The 19671-nt window shown below is 36.3% G+C and overlaps 1 protein-coding gene across 7 annotated transcripts in view; it reads left to right on the top strand.

Annotated features, from left to right (window-relative positions):
* TCF12 (transcription factor 12) overlaps positions 1–19671 on the top strand; it is a 374065-nt gene that overhangs the window by 143318 nt on the left and 211076 nt on the right. For 2 of the 7 annotated variants that reach the window (XM_021094732.1, XM_021094722.1), the window contains exon 5: positions 9512–9573. The exons of the other annotated variants lie outside the window; for them this stretch is intronic. In XM_021094732.1, coding sequence (XP_020950391.1) covers positions 9526–9573 — 48 coding nt within the window. In that variant the 5' untranslated portion in view covers positions 9512–9525. The remainder of the gene's footprint in view (positions 1–9511; positions 9574–19671) is intronic. 7 annotated transcript variants of the gene reach the window in all.

The following is a 19671-nucleotide window of genomic DNA, read 5'->3' as shown; positions in this document are numbered from 1 at the left end:
GTCAGTTTCAACTTTAATGAAATTGCAGGTAGCTTTGTAGAAATTATGTGAATGAAATTTATTTAGACTTTACCATAGTGTGTAAATGACATATTTCCATCATGGAAAATTACATCATTTCACAAATAATTTGATTTTACATTATTGGTAGAAAAAAATTAACTTTTTGTGGTAGGCCATGATAAAAGATCTTTAAAAACTGCAAAATGAGTAGTTTGGTGGAGTTTTAAAGCATATGTTTAAAACATATACCCACTCAAAACTGTAAGGGAGAAAGAACAATTTTTTGCAGTACTTTAAAACCATATTTGGCACATGAAGTAAATTAATACTATATTGCTATACATTTTAGTTTCAGGATTGGCTATACCAAATTATGAATGATGAGCACAATATTTATTTAACAACTTTTCAAGGGGAATTTTTGCCATTTATACTTTTTGCCTGATAGGTCCTGCATTTAATTCTAACAAAGATACCATTCTACTCTAGAAACCTTGATGTATAAGTGAGTTCTACTGGAATTGTATGGTTAAGAGGCCACAAACTTCTCATCATTGTGTTAGCCTTATACCCATTCTTTCAGAAGTAGGAAAAGTCATTACAGCAAGAGCTCTTATCTGATGTGCCTGCCCTGTTTTCCCAAATCCACCAGAAAACTAGCCTCCCAGCATACAAATGGTTAGTTGAGTTTCTGGTTATCAGAACTACCCGCAGCACATCATTCACTACCGAGTTCTTGTTAAATAAGCAAACACAGAAATAAACACTATATCTAATAATGGTTATAGAAGAAATGGTAGACATAGTCAGCATTGTTAGGAAATGTGGAGATGAGACAGAACATGTTTGGACACTCAAAGCAAAGTTAACACAGTATTTGTGTGTGCACCTCAGACCTCTCTACCTTTGTTAGAGTCCTGGTTCTCTGCACTGTTGACCTACTGCCCACCTGTGCAGAACAAAAACACACATGAACAGATAAAAAAGCATTATCATGATGTGAATAGCACTTCTATTTTCAGAAGTTGTGAAAATGGTGGTTGCAATTAAAGCACCTGAGGCTGAAAGGAGTGATTAATCTCAGGTAATTTAGGCATGAAAAGTATAATTAATTAATGAATTTGTCCCCTCCCTCTCTCATTTTTTATCCTTTCCTGCAAACGAATGTTTTCTGTATTTGACATTTGTACCAGGCATAAAGACCAGAGAACATCATAATTTTTCTTATTTTCTATGGTGTTAATAATTTATACTGGTTTCAGATTTTTCCCCTCTCTTTAGAAGGCACTGATCAAGAGCATATACTGTGAAGCTAGGCTACGTAGGTATGATTCCCAGCTGTGCCACTTCTGCTGTGCCACTTCCGCTGTGCCACTTACATGTGTGATTCTGGACAAGTTACTTAAATTCACTATACCTCAGTTTACTCATCTATGAAATGGAGATAATAGTAATTACTTTATAAGGTTGTTATGAGAATTAAACAAGATATATGTACAGTGTTAAGTGTATAGATCAGTACAGTGCTTGGATCAGCATTTGGCACTTAATGGGTATTCTGTAAGTGTTGGCATTAATGTTATGTGTATCAGAATTTATCAACTAGATCTATTTGTAACAGACAAATTAAATGAATGAATGAATGCATTTGCAAATGTGCTGCATTCTAAGTGTAATGAATAAGAATTGCCTTCTGGGTGTTCCCACTGTGGCATAGTGGATTAAGACTCCAACTGCAGTGGCTTGGGTTGGGATGAGGCGTGGATTTGATCCCTTGCCCAGTGCAGTGGGTTAAAGGGTCCTGTGTTGCTGCAGCTCCTGCTTAGGTTGCATCTGTGGCTCACATTCAATCCCTGGCCTGGGAAATTCCATATGCCGTGGGTGCAGCCATAAAATTTAAAAAAAAAGTCTTAAACTGTCCTGTACAATGCTTTACACATAATGAATGCTCTAGATATGTTTGCTGAATATAATCAAATTGAGGAAAAGTGATTAGATTTATTAGATTAATTGTGTTTGAAGATCAAGGAGGGGAAAAATCAAAGTTGATATAAGGTGATATAACTGTGATAAAAGGTTGATATAAAGCTTTGAAGTAGACGGTGGTGGTATTAATTAATGGTAATATACCTTTCTTCTGTGCCTACAAGTTGTTGCCCTGATTAATGATACTACTTAGTGAAGTTATTTTATTTTAAGATCACAGCCTCTGAAGAGTTGTGCTCTTGTGACATTGGACAAGTTACATGACCTTTTTCTGCTTCAGATTTCTCATTTCTAAAATTATGGTAATTTTACACATACTTGGTAGGGCTTTGGTAAAGATGGAATGTTGTAATATCTATAAAGTATTCCATTTCATTTATTGATACAATAAATGAAAGCTACTATTACCATTATTAACCACCATTATTTTCTCCAAACATTTAATCACTGTTTTTTCATGCTTATATTTCTTTATGTACAAATTCTGTTTCAAATTCATTTTAGTTTTTGGAAATTCCAAGGGGCCATGTCATCTTGGTTTTCCTGTCCCCTTAACCTAGGCCAAGCTCAAATTACTGAAATACAGTTGGAGTTTACACCCTGGGCTAAGGGTTATGAGAAAGCTCACAAGAAAGAGAAGTCTTTTGTTGATATTCTTTCCTAATATACAGAGTTTTGCATTCCTTAATTTAAAAGATAAGTGAGTTCACTAGCAGATAACCACTAGTAGAAATTATATTTATTGGTACTGTCAGTGACCAAGAGTTGGCATATTAATGCTGAGCATTTTCAGGTTATATATACTCCATTGTGATACTTATTGTTGGAAGAGAAATAGCATTCAGTTGAGTAGAGTTTGAGTGCTTATTTTATCTGATTGCTAAATTTTCATCATGGTTTTCCCTTCTCTTACATGGTTTGCAGAATGAAACAATCATGTCTGTGTTGCTCTCCTTCCCTCCACATTTTGCAATATCATTGAATTTTTAAAGCTGTGTTAAAGGTGTAAGGTGTGTTTCTTATATTCTGTCCTTTTATTTCATAGGTGAGAAAACCAAGGGAGTTTGACATTTGGCTATATTGAGATGTGTGCTGTTGATGCAAAATGCACATGAGATTTGGCTAGATAGTTTGTCCTGAACTCACACATTCTTAATTCTACGCTAGTATTTTTTTAAGCCCCATACCTTAGTATTTCCCAACTCAAAGAACTGTTTTAAATTTTTTGCCATATACTGAAGGAATGGGAGAAGAAAGAGGACAATGGTCAAAAAAGAAGAGGATCTGCAGTCGTTATCCCAAAAGAGGACAGTAGAGATGATTTTATTTAAAAATTGCCTAACGATGGAGTTATCGTCGTGGCACAGTGGTTAACGAATCCAACTAGGAACCATGAGGTTGCGGGTTCAGTCCCTGCCCTTGCTCAGTGGGTTAACGATCCGGCGTTGCCGTGAGCTCTGGTGTAGGCTGGTGGCTACAGCTCCGATAGGACCCCTAGCCTGGGAACCTCCATATGCCGCTGGAGCGGCCCAAGAAATGGCAAAAAGACAAAAATAAATAAATAAATAAATAAATAAATAAATAAAAATTGCCTAACGAGTATAGTGTTTCATGAAGCAGACTACTGTAGAAATTAAGAGCTTGAATGTTGAAATCAAGTTGTCTATGTTCTATCTCTGGGACTCCTGCTTCTTGGCTTTATGAGTCTAGGCACATTACTTCTCTTTGCCTCAAACTTTTTTTTTCCCTTCTTTTTTTTTATGGTAGGAGGTGGGTGGATACTAATAATAACTACCTTGCTGAAGTTCCGGACTTATGCCTATTAGTGGAGAAGGGGAAAACCAGTTATGCGGTGATGAGTTGGCTTTAAAATACTTAGTTTAGCTGCTGTGTATGACTCAGCACAAAATAATGTCAGGGACTTTCTGTTAAGGGATAAATAGTTGATATGTTTTGAGGTCTAGCATTGTAATACATACTATGACTTCTGCTACTTGTTGCAGTGGAGGGATATGACAATTTAACTTATTTAAAAAACACCAGCAGCAGTCCTTCTCAGATCAGTTGTCAGGAATACACATGGATGACAGCCTGATAGACCAAATCAGGTAGAAAATAAAAAAATTAAGGGGCAAAAATTCGGAACTTGTTCTGGACTTCTAAGAATCATACATAAAGCCATAGATTGGGTGCTTGGCATAAAGGAAATAAAAATAAATAAAAATTCAACGAGAGTAAACATAGAGCTTTCAGATTCTATGGAAACTAGAATGAGTCCATAAGGTTATTTGGATTAATGTTACTTCTCTAACAACTTCTGGACCATTTCTGCCAGATGTGGCTAAAGGGAACGTTAATTTTGCTCAGCGCTCTCTCCAGTCTTAGCAAGCATTCAATATCTGTGTTCATTCATATTTTTGGAAGAGCTTGGCTAAGAAGCCACTCTTTATTTTCTTTATTTTTTTTATTATTGCTCAATGAATTTATTACATTTATAGTTGTACAATGATCATCACAATCCAATTTTATAGGATTTCCATCCCACAACATAACCTCATCCCCCCAACCCCCGAACTGTCTCCTTTGGAAACCATAAGTTTTTCAAAGTCTGTGAGTCAGCATCTGTTCTGCAAAGAAGTTCCGTCTGTCTGTTTTTCAGATTCCACATGTCAGTGAAAGCATTTGATGTTGGTGTCTCATTGTCTGACTAATTTGCTTAGCATGATAATTTCTAGGTCCATCCATGTTGCTTAAAAATGTCGGTATTTTGTTCCTTTTAATGGCTGAGTAGTATTCCATTGTGTATATGTACCCCATCTTCTTGATCCACTCCTCTGTCGATGGACATTTAGGTTGTTTCCATGTCTTGGCTATTGCAGATAGTGCTGCAATGAACATCGGAGTACATGTGTCTTTTCGAGTCGTGATTTTTTCTGGATAGATGCCCAGGAGTGGGATTGCTGGATCAAATGGGAGTTCTATTTTTAGTTTTCTGAGGAATCTCCATACTGCTTTCCACAGTGGTGGCACCAATTTACAATCCCACCAACAGTGTACTAGGGTTCCTTTTTCTCCAGACCCTCTCCAGCACTTACTGTTTGTAGACTTTGTGATGATGGCCATTCTGGCTGGTGTAAGGTGGTACCTCATAGTGGTTTTGAATAGCATTTCTCTGATAATGAGTGATGCTGAACATCTTTTCATGTGTTTTTTGGCCATCTGTATGTCTTCTTTGGAGAATTGTCTGTTTAGGTCTTCTGCCCATTTTTTGATGGGATTGTTTGTCTTTTTGGTATTGAGCTGCAGAGGGTATTTCTCAATTTTGGAGATAAATCCCTTGTCAGTTGCTTCATTTGCAAAGATTTTCTCCCATTCTGTGGGTTAAATCTTTTTGTTTTGTTTAGGGTTTCCTTTGCTGTGCAGAAACTTTTACGTTTAATTAAGTCCCATTTGTTTATTTTTGTTTTTACTGTCATTACTCTTAAGAGGTGGATCTCAGAAGATGTTGCTGTCATTTATGTCAGAGAGTGTTTGACCTCTGTTTTCCTCTAAGAGTTTTATAGTATCTGGTCTCACATCTAGGTCTTTAATCCATTTCGAGTTGATTTTTGTGTCTGGTGTTAGGGAGTGTTCCAATTTCATTCTTTTACATGTGGTTGTCCAGTTTTCCCAGCACCATTTATTGAACAGGCTGTCTTTTCTCCATTATATAGTCTTGCCTCCTTTGTCATAGATTAGTTGGCTGTAGGTGTGTGGGTTGAATTCTGCGCTTTCTGTCCTGTTTGTAGTATAGTGTGAAGTCAGGGAGCCTGATTCCTCCAGCTCCGTTTTTCTTTTTCAGGTTGTCTTTGGCTATTCTGGGTCTTTTGTGCTTCCAAAGAAACTTTAAAATATTTTGTTTGAGTTCTGTGAAACCTGTCCTTGGTAATTTGATAGGGATTGCATTCATTCTGTAGATTGCCTTCACTAGTATAGTCATTTTGATAATATTGATTCTTCCAATCCAAGAGCATGGTATGTCTTTCCATCTATTTTTGTCATCTTTGATTTCTTTCATCAGTGTCTTATAGTTTTTCAGAGTACAGGTCTTTTGTCTCTTTAGGTAGGTTTACTCCTAGGTATTTTATTCTTTTGGATGTGATGGTAAACGGGATTGCTTCCCTAATTTCTTTTTCTGCTCTTTCATTGTTAGTATATAGAAATGCCATCGATTTCTGTGTATTAATTTTGTATTCTGTGACTTTGCCAAATTCATGGATCAGCTCTAACAGTTTTCTGGTAGAGTCTTTTGTCATATACGGCCTTTATAACTTTGAGGTAGGTTACCTCTACACCCACTTTCTGAAGGTTTTTTTTTAATCAGAAATGGGTGTTGGATTTTGTCAAAGGCTTTTTCTGGTGTATCACACTGATTGATTTGTGGATACTGAAGAACCCTTGGATCCCTGGGGTAAATCCCACTTGATCATGATGTACAATCCTTTTAATATATTGTTGGATTCGGTTTGATCGTATTTTGTTGAGAATTTTTGCATCTGTGCTCATCAGTGAAATTGGCCTTTAATTTTCTCTTGGGAGTGTCTCTTCCTCTGTGATTTTTTTGGGATGGTTTCAGAAGAATAGGTGTTAGCTCTTCTCTAAATGTTTGATAGAAATTGCCTGTGAAGCCATATGGTCCTGGACTCTTGTTTTTTCCAAGTTTTGTAATCACAGTTTCAATTTCAGTACTTGTGATTGGTCCATTCATCTTTTATATTTCATCTTGGTTTAGTCTTGCAAGATTGTACTTTTCTAAAAATTTGTCCATTTCTTCTAGGTTTTCCATTTTATTGGCATATAGTTGCATGTGGTAGTCTCTTAGGAGCCTTTGCATTTGTGTGATGTCCATTGTTACTTCTCCTTTTTCATTTCTAATTTTATTGATTTGAGTCCTCTCTTTTTTTCTCGATAAGTCTGGCTAAGGGTTTATCAATTTTGGTGATCTTTTCAAGGAACCAGCTTTTTGTTTCATTGATCTTTTCTGTGGTTTTCTTTGTTTCCATTTCACTGAGTTCTGCTCCGATCTTTATGATTTCTTTCCTTCTACTAACTTTAGGTCTTGTCTGTCCTTTTCTCTTGAGCTGCTTTAGATGCAAAGTTAGCTTGTTTATTTGAGCTTTTTCTTGTTTCCTGAGGTGGGCTTGTATTGCTATAATCTTTCCTCTTAGAACGGCTTTTGCTGCATCCCATAGGTTTTGGAGTGTCATATCTTTGTTGTCATTTGCTTCTAGGTATTTTTTAACTTCCCCTTTGATTTCTTCAGTGATCCATTGGTTGTTTAGTAGTATGTTGTTTAGTCTCTACATGTTTGTGTTTTTTGCAGTTTTTTTCTTGTTGTTGATTTCCAGTTGTATAGCATTGTGGTCGGAAAAGATGCTTGATATAATTTCATTTTTCTTAAAGCTACTGAGGTTGGAAATGTAGCCCAGGATGTGATCAATCTTAGAGAATGTTCCATGTGCACTTGAGAAGAATGTGTATTCTGTTTCTTTTGGATGGAATGTCCTATAAATATCTATTAATCCATCTGGTCTAATGCTTTATTCAGGGCCATTGTTTCCTTATTGATTTTCTGTCTGGATGATCTGTCCATTGTTGCAAATGGGGTGTTAACGTCCCCCACTATTATTGTGTTATTGTCAATTTGTCCATTTAAGGTTGTTAGCAGTTGCATTATATACTGTGGTGAACCTAGGTTTCGTGTGTAGATATTTAAAATTGTTATATCTTAAGAAGCCACTCTTAAAGTTTGATGGATAGCAAGTTGAAGATGGCATAATAGAGACTTAGTTCCCCTCATATGCTATCTGTGCAAAACACATAGAGGTCATTCTGGCCCCAGGAGGGTTGTACTGTGTGGAATTTTGAGAGAATGTGATGTGTAGTTCATTTACATTTGACAGTAGCAGCCTTTGAACTTCCTCTGGGTAGAGAGAACCTGTTGTTTTCTTTTCCCAGCAGAGCACAGTAGCATGAGAGCTACCCTTGTAAATAAGGATGATAGTGGCTACCTGCTTTTAAAAAACTTGTGGTTAACTGTGATCCTCCAGTTTTAACATGCTGAGATTTGTAAATGCATTCAGTTTTTGAAATGTAAAAAGTGAGTAAATGTATATCTTAGAGTTCAGGAAATCTGGTTAGAAATACAAGTCATTGGAGTTCCCGTCGTGGCGCAGTGGTTAAAGAATCTGACTAGGAACCATGAGGTTGAGGGTTCGGTCCCTGCCCTTGCTCAGTGGGTTAACGATCCAGTGTTGCCGTGACCTGTGGTGTAGGTTGCAGATGCGGCTGGGATCCCACGTTGCTGTGCCTCTGGCGTAGGCCGGTGGCTATGGCTCCGATTCGACCCCTAGCCTGGGAACCTCCATATGCTGCGGGAGCTGCCCAAAGAAATAGCAAAAAGACAAAAAAAAAAAAAAAAAGAAAGAAAGAAAAGGAATACAAGTCATATTTACCTAAGGAGTTAAATAAATTACAAAACTTAACTCTTTTAAGGCAGCACTGAGAAAATCTAATTAGGAAGCAAACCATTAATTACAAAAGTAATTTTGATTAACAATTAGATTATAAGAAAGAAAAATTACTTGGAGTAGTTAGGAACGACTTAATAGCATAAGAGATATTTGAGTATTGTAGGATAAGCCATATTTATAAAAGTAAGGTTGAAAAGAAGACAACTTGCTAAAAACGTAGAATGATGGGACCACAAGTTACAGAGGCAACAAAATCACCAAATTCAGTAAAGAGTAAATCACTTTGCTTTGTAGGTAATTGTGTGATAAGGCATATAATCTTTCTAGAGAAGAAATACAGTCTATCCTTTGGGGAATAGAGAGCCAGTTAAAACCCAGACTTTGACACTGGGAATGGCACAAAGGGTTTTGTAAAGATCAATACATTCTTATATGGAGGATGGCTCCAAAGTGAAAGGATGACGGGAAATTGGATGATCTGTTAAAATGTTACTACGGAGGTCCGCTTGGGTGAGACTTAGATTAGCATGAAAGGATGAAGATCACAAAATAAAGAGGAGAGACGGAGAAAGGAAAAAGAAATTGGCACAGTAGGTGACTGAGGAGTATATAAAATCGTGGAGACTCACTTTGCCCGGAGAATGATGGCTCCTGAATTAAACTCCATGTTTTTACTTAGGCTATCAGAAGTTAGCTGTGGTGGTGTTATACAACTACCAGGTTGTTTGATTTTGATAAATAGCTTCCCTTATAAATGGGAAAATCTAGTTGTGTGAATGAAAATAAATAAAATAGTTTTTTACTCATTGTCCCCCATTTGTTCAGCATTAATGAACAGTAAAGTTCTCTCTTCTAGAGCACTTAATTTCTCTAGATTGTTTATTGTTTGCTACTGTTTTATTTTTTAAGGGGAAAATGGTGTAGGTTTTAATAGCTACTAGGAGTTCAAATGCAATAATTAGAAAGGACACACAAATTTTGAAATAGTATTTTATGCCTCTTGATCTCAGGTACAAAACTCGAGATGAAGCAGTTAAATAGCAAAGCAAGACAGGAGGGACAGAGAATTAAAGTAAGTGTTTTCTATATATTGCATCTATGTTCCCATTAATCTCTGTTTTGTTATGTAACTGCTCCTTCTGAATGTTCTGAATGTGAAGAAAACTGTGGTTAAGAAAAGGATGTATGTTAAGGTTAGGTTCAAATAAACCCATGAGAGAAAGTGTGGTCTATAAGTCTTGGTCATATTGAAAATAGCACCTGCCTATAAATTTTAATCTTAATGTTCTTGGATAAGAGAGAAATTGGGCAAATATTTAAGATGGAAGACATCACGTAACTATTGGATTGTCTGCTTTTCCATGTTAAAGCAGCAAACCTATTTTTTCAGTTTAGCCGTTCTTCCAGGAACAGTGTCTGTTGAGATACTCTAACATAGATCTTTTGGAAAGAGCTTGCATGTCAGATTCTCGCCTCACTGTGAATTTCATTTTATTTCACATGCCTGTGAAATAGCATCTTTATTCAGGATTGATCCTTACAATTCTCTCTCTTTTTAATCTTCTCAGTGTGAGTCTTTAAAATTAACAAGAAGTCAAAACATCTCTCTTATATCCCTTTTTGTAATTGTTGAGGACTGACTTTCCGATAGCTTTTTTATTTTCTGTAAACTTAGATGTTTCTTATTTACAAGAAAATAATGGAGGGTAGATTCTAGCAGATACATTTTTAGGCTGGCTTAGCCTATTTATATTAATAACAATATTTACAACCACCATTTATCATAATATAGTTTAAAACTTTTCACATGTTGCCTGTTTTAAGCTTTATACCAGCTCATCAAGAAGCCATTTTAGGAAGTTCCCTGGTGGCTCAGCAGGTTAAGGATCTGGCGTTGTCACTGCTGTGTCTCTGGTTACAGCTGTGGTGGGAGTTTGATCCCTGGCCTGGGAACCTCTGAATAATACTGTGGGTGCGGCCAAAAAAAAAAAAAAAAAAAAAAAGGCCATTAAAAAAATCCCATCCATTTTAGAGGTGAGGCTCAGAGGAGGTAAATAACTTACCAGATATTAAACATCCAAGACCAGTAACCAGGCAGTATGATTCTCAGTTGCCATCCCTTTGTATCATGTCACACCTGCTAAAGTTTGGGACCCCAGAATAAAATAGTTGGTATTCCTGCTTGTCTAGGACATTAAGGACCATACTCTAGAATTCGTAAGATGATGCTACAATCATTATTTCTTATAGAAATATTCACATTTTATACATAAAAGTTTGCTTCCTGCTAAGACCACTCTGTTTGACCTTGGAAGACATAAGATAACCTAATTTCTGAGCCTCATATTTGTTATCTGCAAGGGATTTATCTCTTAAGAGGTTATGTGAGAATTAAATAGAAGAATAAAGTATTTAGCATGAATCTGTAATTTATTAAGAAATCTGTAAGTGTTCCTCTTGTTACATTTGATCTCATGAAAAATTACAGATCTATCTTGACATAAAGCCATGTTAAGAATTTTGCAAGTCTTGGATGCTCCTTAGAGAGGCAGTTATTTTCAATTTCTGGAGTATATCTTGAACAAAATGAGGGACCTGTTGAGGTTTTTAAATGCTCATTAAGAGGTCCCATAAGTCAGGAAAAGTAAATTATGTTTATAAAATTCGAAACTATTGGAAAACTTCATTGCAGATGAAAAGATCTTGGGATTTGCAGATTATTGAGGAAAATAAAATTTGGCAACCCACATTCTTAATGTAGATTCCTACTAATCTACATTTTTGTTTTTTGCCTTTTTTTAGGGTCGCTCCTTCAGCATATGGAGGTTCACAGGCTAGGGGTCAAATTGGAGCTGCAGTTGCCAGCCTATACCATAGCAACAGCAACACAGGATCCGAGCCGCATCTGTGACCTACACCACAGCTCTCAGCAACGCTGGGTCCTTAACCATTGAGCAAGGTCAGGGATAGAACCTGCATCCTTATGGATACTAGTCAGATTCATTTCTGCTGAGCCACCACAGGCACTCTCTACATTCTTATGGCGAAATGTAGCTACTCAAAGAGGAGGTTTCAAATCTGTTTGAAAAAAACTCACAAAGTAGTGATGAGACTTCAGTGAGCTTATGTACATAATAGTCTTAGCACGATCAGTTAATGTTAGTCCCTTTTCTGATGTACTTTTGTTGTTAGAGTTTCTAACATTTTTATTCTGATAGTAAGAAGCTTGGACTATTTTCCTTCAACATAATGCACAGATATTTAATCCTTTGTGCCCTCGGATGAAAATAATTATTTTCTTTTTTTCTTTTTTTTTGTCTTTTTCCTTTTTTTTAGGGCCATACCTGCGGCATTTGGAAGTTCCCAGGCTGGGGGTCTGATCAGAGCTGTAGCTGCCAGCCTACACCACAGCCACAGCAGTGTGGGATCCAAGCTGCATCTGTGACCTACACCACAGCTCATGGCAATGCCAGATCCTTAACCCACTGATCAAGGCCAGGGATCGAACCTGCAACCTCATAGTTCCTAGTTGGATTCGTTTCTGCTGATCCATGATGGGAACTCCGAAAATAATTATTTTCATGTAGTTGTGTATCATAATCAGTGCTACTTTTTGCATGGAATAGACCATAATCTTGGTGTTTAGTATGGGAAATTATTTAGTGATTAAGCAGTGAAGTATCAGTTGTCCGGAACCAAATACCTTCTCTGCATTGGTGATGCCATGAGATCTCATTAAATTTTTGCTTTTCTGAGTTCTTTATAAATATTTTCTTGATTTTCCACTAACCCTACCTGGCTCTCTTAGATCACTTTTCCTCAGAACGTTTCTCCTCAGGTTAGGATCTTATAGTCTCCTCTTGAGCGTCCATATTTTAGTTTGTGGGCTATTCACATGAAAATCCTTTTCTCTCCCACTTTTTTCATTCATGAAGCATTTTATTGAGATTCCACTATATTCTAGTCACTGGCATTAGTTGGGCAAAACAGAAATGATCAGTTCAAGTTTCCTAGGCAAAAGGAGTGCTCATTCTCACAAGAAACGCAGATTGTTAAAGCATAGAATGATAAAAATTATTAATAATTAAGGCCTAAGAAGAATAAAATCACAAAAATAGAAGCAATTCTTGATATAAAATCTCCAGAGCATACCAAGTGAAAACGACATTTTGTAATACAAACAACAAAGGACTTAAGCCTAGAGACTTCTTCCATTTGACAAGTGAACTTAGTCAATGAATTACCTACTCTCTACGTTAATTCCTAAAATGTAAAACAAAATTTTTGAACAAGATCAGACTTTCTCAAACTGGGCTTAATAGGTTATTAATAAACAGTATGCATATGCAGAGCTCCATGGTCCAGTGTACTTATGTATTACTGATTTCAAGAAAATTAGATTTCCTTGTTGGTGTTCAGTATCTCTGTTTTTAACATTATTGTAAATTATAAGTCTTTAAGAAAAAATAGAATATACTTCTCTTTTTTTTTTCATACCATAGTATCCTTTTGTATTACTTATGAATTGTTTGGCAGCCAGTAACAATCTCAAGAAATAGTAAATTTGGTAACTTACATACTTAACTATTAATTTAGGTCTGTGATCCATTGGGAGTTCATTTTTGGATAAGTGTGAAGTCAGGGTCAAAATCCATATATTTATTTATACATTTTTTGCATAAGACTATCCAGTTTTGTTGGCACCATTTGTTAAAAAGATTGTCCTTTTCCCAGTTAAATTCCCCTGTCATTTCTGTTGAAAATCAATTAACTGTGTATGTAAGGATCAATTTCTTAACTTTCTATTTTGTTCCATTGATTGTTTTCTTTGCTTTTACATCCATACCTCTGTTGTCTCAATTACTATACCTTTCAAATAAATCTTTATATCAAGTAGTGTAAGTTTTCCAACCTAATTTATTGTGTTTTAAGATTGTTTTTCCTGTTCTAGTTACATTACATCTATGTTGAAAAATTTTAATCCAGCATATCAATTCCCAGAAAATCTTGTGGGATTTTGATGGGGATTGCATTGAATCTCATCAGTTTATGGGGAAATCAGTATTTTAACAGTGTCATATTTTCTGATCAGCAAATATGGTATAACTCTCTTTTAAGTCTTTCAGTAATATTTTATAATTTTCAGTGAACACATTGCACATCTTTCATTTAGTTTTTATCACTAAGTAATGTTTGATGATGTTATAGATTTCAGTTTCTGGTTGTGTCATATAAAAACTTATAATAGGTTTTGGAATGCTGACTTTGTATCCTGAACCTTCCTAACTCACTAACTATAGTAGCTATTTTGTACATTACATGCTAGAGGATTTTCTATTTGGATAATAATAATTTAACTTTTTCTTTTCCAATATGGATTTTTTCTGCCTTATTGAATTGGTTATGATGTCTTATACAGTGTTAAACGGAAATGATAAGACTGTTCCTGTTCCTGATGTTAGCAAAATAATCAGTCTTTCACCATTAAGCATGATATTAGTTATAGTGTCATTTATGTGTTTTATTGGATTGAGGAAGTTTTCTTTTATTCCTAACTTGTTGAGAGTATCGAAAATGGATGTTGGATTTTATTAAAACATTTTTTTGCATCTGTCGAGGTGGTCATATCGATTTTTTTTTTCTTTTAGTGTGTTACTGTGGGAATTATATCGATTACTTAAAAAAATTTTTTTTGGCCGCACCTGCAGCATGCAGAAGTTCCTAGGCCAGGAATCAAACCCATGCCACAGAATTGACCTGAGCCACTGCAGTGACAGTGTGATTACATTTTTAAATTTTAAACCAGCCTTGCATTCCTGAGATAAATAGCACAGGGTTGTTATGTATTTTTCTTTTATATATTTTTCTTTTATATATTGTTTAATTCAATTTGCTAAAATGTTAAATTTTATATTTGAGTCATTTTGATATGTAGGATTTTTCTTTTCTTGTACCCTCTGTCAGAATTTAGTATCACCATAATACTGGCCTCAAAGAATGAGTTGAGAAGTATTCCATTTTAATTTTTGGAGGAATTTATACAATATTAGTATTATTTCCCCCTTAAATACTTGCGTGAATTTACCAGTGAAGATGTGTTGGTCTGAAGTTTTCTTCAGAGGATGATTTTTATTTTTAATTTTATTAATAGATAAGGACTTTTCCATTTTTGTCCTTGAGTGATCTTTGTGTAGTTTAAGAAATACATCCATTTGACCATTTCATCTAAGTTGAATTTATTGGAATAAAGTTGGTCATAATAATTCATTGTTAGCTTTTAAATATTCATATTAGTTACATCTTCCTATGTTAACAAATTACTACAAACCTAATGGCTTAAAATAGTACACATTTATGGTCCCACAGTTTCTGTGGGTGGGGAGGTAGGCATGGCTTAACTTGGTCCTCTACTTCAGGTTGTCTCACAAGGCTGTAAAGCAAAGTATTAGCCAGAACTAGAGTCCCATCTGAAAGACTGGGAAATTTGGCGATTAAAGATCAAAATTTCCTATTGCCTAGAAGCTGCCCTTGTATCTTGCTCTGAGCCTTTCCATCAAGGCAGCTTAGTTTTTTTTTTTTTTTTTTTAATTACTCAAATGAATTTATCACATTTGTAGTTGTATAATGATAATAAAAATCTGATTTCACAGGATTTCCATCCCACAGCCCAAGCACATCCCCCCACCCCCCAAACTGTCTCCTCTGGAGACCATAAGTTTTTCAATGTCTGTGAGTCAGCATCTGTTCTGCAAAGAAGTTCACTCTGTCCTTTTTTCAGATTCCACATGTCAGTGAAAGCATTTGATGTTGGTGTCTCATTGTCTGACTAATTTGCTTAGCATGATAATTTCTAGGTCCATCCATGTTGCTTAAAAATGTCGGTATTTTGTTCCTTTTAATGGCTGAGTAGTATTCCATTGTGTATATGTACCCCATCTTCTTGATCCACTCCTCTGTCGATGGACATTTAGGTTGTTTCCATGTCTTGGCTATTGCAGATAGTGCTGCAATGAACATCGGAGTACATGTGTCTTTTCGAGTCGTGATTTTTTCTGGATAGATGCCCAGGAGTGGGATTGCTGGATCAAATGGGAGTTCTATTTTTAGTTTTCTGAGGAATCTCCATACTGCTTTCCACAGTGGTGGCACCAATTTACAATCCCACCAACAGTGTACTAGGGTTCCTTTTTCTCCAGACCCTCTCCAGCACTTACTGTTTGTAGACTTTGTGATGATGGCCATTCTGGCTGGTGTAAGGTGGTACCATCATTCTCTCAGGGATCACTGTCTTGCACTGTTTGTGTTCCAGTGTCTCAAAATTTTTCTTAATGTTTTTTTCTTTTTCTTTTTTGCACCATGAAGAAGTTCCCAGGCCAGGGATCAAACCTGCACCTAAGCTTTAACCAGAGCCACACCAGTGACAACTCTGGATTTTTAACCCAGGGAGCCACCAGAGAACTCCTGTTTAATGTATTTTATTTAGGGGTGTGTGTGTATGTGTGTGTGTAAGTCAAGTGCAAGGGTTAATCTGGTCTCTTGTTACTCCGTCTTGTCTGGAAGTGGAAGTACAGTTTTTAGCTAGGCTAATCTTACAAGGACTATGGATTTGCTTCATCACTAGGAGCCCTATGAGCAATACATCATGAATGAGTGGAGAAATGCAGCCAGTACTATTAGCTTTTCCTGCACAACACTGAAATTACTGGCTTATTTAAGAGATCTTTGGAATTTTGATACCCTGTTTCACGCCTGTGTAATTGCCTGCCTTCCTCCCAACTCTCCTCAAATATTTGTCTACTGACACTTTGGAATCAAATCAAAGCCGAAAATATGTTCTTTAATATAGTAAGGTTAGATTATCTGCCGCTGACAAGCTGTGTGATTTTAGGCCTTCCCCTTGACTTTCCCAAATAGTTTTTCCTCATCTCTGAAATAAGTCCTCTGTCTTAAGTAAATCATTTTCAACTAGGAATTCCAGATTCTGACAAGATGGTGGTAATGAGGGGTTCATGATTTATTTTAAAATATAGTAAATAGTCTAATCCAGTAGTTTACCTCGTGTGTTCCAGGGACCTCGCGATATCTCTGAGACCCTTTTAGAATGTTTTCAGGTTAAAACTATTTTCTTAATACTGCTAAAACTTTACTTGCCATTTCAGTATTATTATTTCCTGAGTATAATATGGAGTTTCCAAATGCTCCATAATACATGTCTGCTCTGACAGTATTGTGTTTTTTAAATTTCCCAGGGTTAATTTCTTGTAAATATCAGTGGTTTTTGGCTCACATAAGCAAAAGCTCTATGGCGTTCTCAATATTTTTTAAGAGAAAGTTTTTTTATACAGGAGGTCCTAAAACCAAGGGTTTCTGAGACCTTGAAAATGGCTGGCCCAGTGGAAATGATTCTTTATGTCTTCTATTGCCAGATTTCTTGGTGCTGGAAATTGGGAGGACAAAAAAGTAGTGTCTAACATTAAGTCATCTGCTCTCATAGTTCCCAAGTTTAAATTAGTGCTATATGACTCTCTGACCTTAGGAAAGTTATTTAAATTCTCTAGGACAAAATTTCCTCTTTTATGAGATAGAGAAAATATGGTGTCAATATATAGTTTAAATCAACTGGTATAATGCATAAAAGCCCTTAACACAGTGCTAACATATAGTAGTCACTTAGTAAAAGTTAGCTGTTATAATTCTGTTGCCACCAGAGGCATGGTTATTGACGTTTTGTTTTCTGGTTAGCAACATGTTTCATTTTGCTTTAGGGCATTCTTAGCAACTCTTAATGCTATTTCTTCTGCCTGCCTGGCACTGCTTATTCTGCTTTGAAGCTGTACTGGTATATTTCCATCTTCTAAACTATTCATACCCAGTCTAGGAAGTTTAACTTGGAAGTTGGCAGACAGACTTGGGCTTCTTTTAAAATTGCAATGGTCATGCTAGATGTCTCTTAGACTAATAGGGAATTTAATATTACTGATCAAAACTTTGGAAGCTATAATATGAAACATCTGAGGCTCAGACTTTGTACAAAAATTGCTCAGTTTGTTAAAGTATTTTCGCATATGATCTCTTCTTCCAAACTGTGCGGACCTTGAAGGTGAAGCCTGTTCCATTCATACTTGTTTCCTAGCACCTAGCACAGTGCCTGATAACAGTAGCAGTGATACTTATGTATACATATGCATTGTCATGCTTCCATATGCCTTTTTTTTTTTTTTTTTTTGTAGTTGTTTTTTGCTTTTTAGGGCCATACTTGTGCAAGTCCTTCTAGTTAAGAGACTTTCATTCTTTTTTCTTTTCTTTCTTTCTTTCTTTTTCTTTTTCTTTGTTTTTCTTTTTTGTGGCCTCACTCAAGGCATATGGAAGTTCCAAGCTGGGGGTCAAAATGGAGCTGCAGCTGCCAGCCTACACCACAGGCACAGCAACACAGGATCCAAGCTGCATCTGGGACCTACACCACAGCTTGAGGCAAGTCTGGATCCCTAGCCCACTGAGTGAGGCCAGGGATCAAACCCACAGCCTCATGAATACTAGTTGAGTTAATTATCTCTGAGCCAGTTATCTCTGAGCCATGATGGGAACTCCCAATATGCACATTTTGCTCTTTAATTTAATGGTAAATGGATTAAAATGATATAAATAAAGATAAAAAAAGAGATGGTTATAAATGAGAAAAATGAGAAGGAAGTCAGGATGGAATAGAGACAAGAAGATCCTCTCAAAAGTGTTGATAAACATACCTGGTGGCATCTATAGTAGAAGTCAATATTACACACTGAAAACCTAATCACTCAGAGTTCCCCTTGTGGCGCAGTGGAAACGACTAGTATCCATGGCGATGCAGGTTTGATTCCTGGCCTCGCTTAGTGAATTTGGGATCCAGCATTGCTGTGAGCTGTGATGTAGGTTGCAGACACGACTTGGATCCCATGTTGCTTTGGTGTAGGCCGGCAGCTGTAGCTTTGATTCGACTCCTAGCCTGGGAACTTCCACATGCCATGGGTGCAGCCCTAAAAAAAAAAGAGAGAGTGAGCGAGAAGGAAAAGAAAGCGAGAAAGCAAGCAAGCAAACAAACATAAGAATTCAAAGCAGACAGGCAGAAAAAAAACAAAACAGTTTAAGTTATTGCTATGAATGAAATTGTCACATTTGATCAAGTATATGATAGTTTTTGTTTGTGCCTCTGTTAGCCTTAATGTCTAAGTGGCACATCTCCCAATCTCTCCTAGGAGGAATATAAAAAAAGACTGGTAATACTGTGAACTACTACTGACTATCAAAGGAATGCTCCTATTTTTCCAAGTATCTAAAAATTTTGTATGATGTGCAGATCATACTTAACTAATCTTATATATTTGTTAATACTTGAAAATTTGTACTCAGTGCAAATATTAAAACATTATCAATTTAGACTAAATGTCTAAATTACAGTACAGTCTTTTAAGGAAATAACTGTCATTTTGACTTCTAGTTTTGTGCATTAGCTAGAAGTATTCTAATGAAGTAAACCCACCTAAATGCTTGTTAGTTTCATTTAACTATATAGCTAGAATACACATATACATATCAAAATTTTTCTCCAGTAATAGGTCAGATAGCTGTTTGATTATGTACTAGGTGAAGTTTCTGGTTTGTGTTTTACTACCATGTTGCATGATGAATACTATCCTTATGCCATAGAATCATGGTCATGAAATGAGATGCTTCCATTGGGAAGCATTCAAAACTCGTTCCAACTGAGGGAAAAAGAGATTTACCGCTACACCTCATGCTTACTCTAAGGTGCATGCTTTTTTTAGTGGATCGAAAGAGGGGTGGAACTGTTTTTATTATATTAAATTTTTTCTGGAGTTTCTATTGTGGTTCAGCAGTAATGAACCCAACAAGGAACCATGAGGATGTGGGTTCTGTCCCTGGCTTTGCTCAGTGGGTTAAGGATCCAGCGTTGCCATGAGCTGTGGTGTAGGTCACAGACGTGGCTCAGATCTGACATAGCTGTGGCTGTGGTGTAGGCCCGTGGCTGCATCTCTGATTCAAACCCTAGCCTGGGAACTTTCATATGCTGCTGGTGCAGCCCTAAAAAGCAAAAAATCAATCAGTATTTTTCCTGCCTTTTTTTATGAATTCACATAATTTAGCTAGATTAATGCATGTATGATAAGAGTAA

The sequence above is a fragment of the Sus scrofa genome, chromosome 1 (genome assembly GCF_000003025.6).
Source record: "Sus scrofa isolate TJ Tabasco breed Duroc chromosome 1, Sscrofa11.1, whole genome shotgun sequence".
In the NCBI taxonomy this organism is placed as follows: domain Eukaryota; kingdom Metazoa; phylum Chordata; class Mammalia; order Artiodactyla; family Suidae; genus Sus; species Sus scrofa.
Note: the sequence above shows the minus strand (reverse complement) of the source record. Positions and strands in the feature narration are given on the sequence as shown.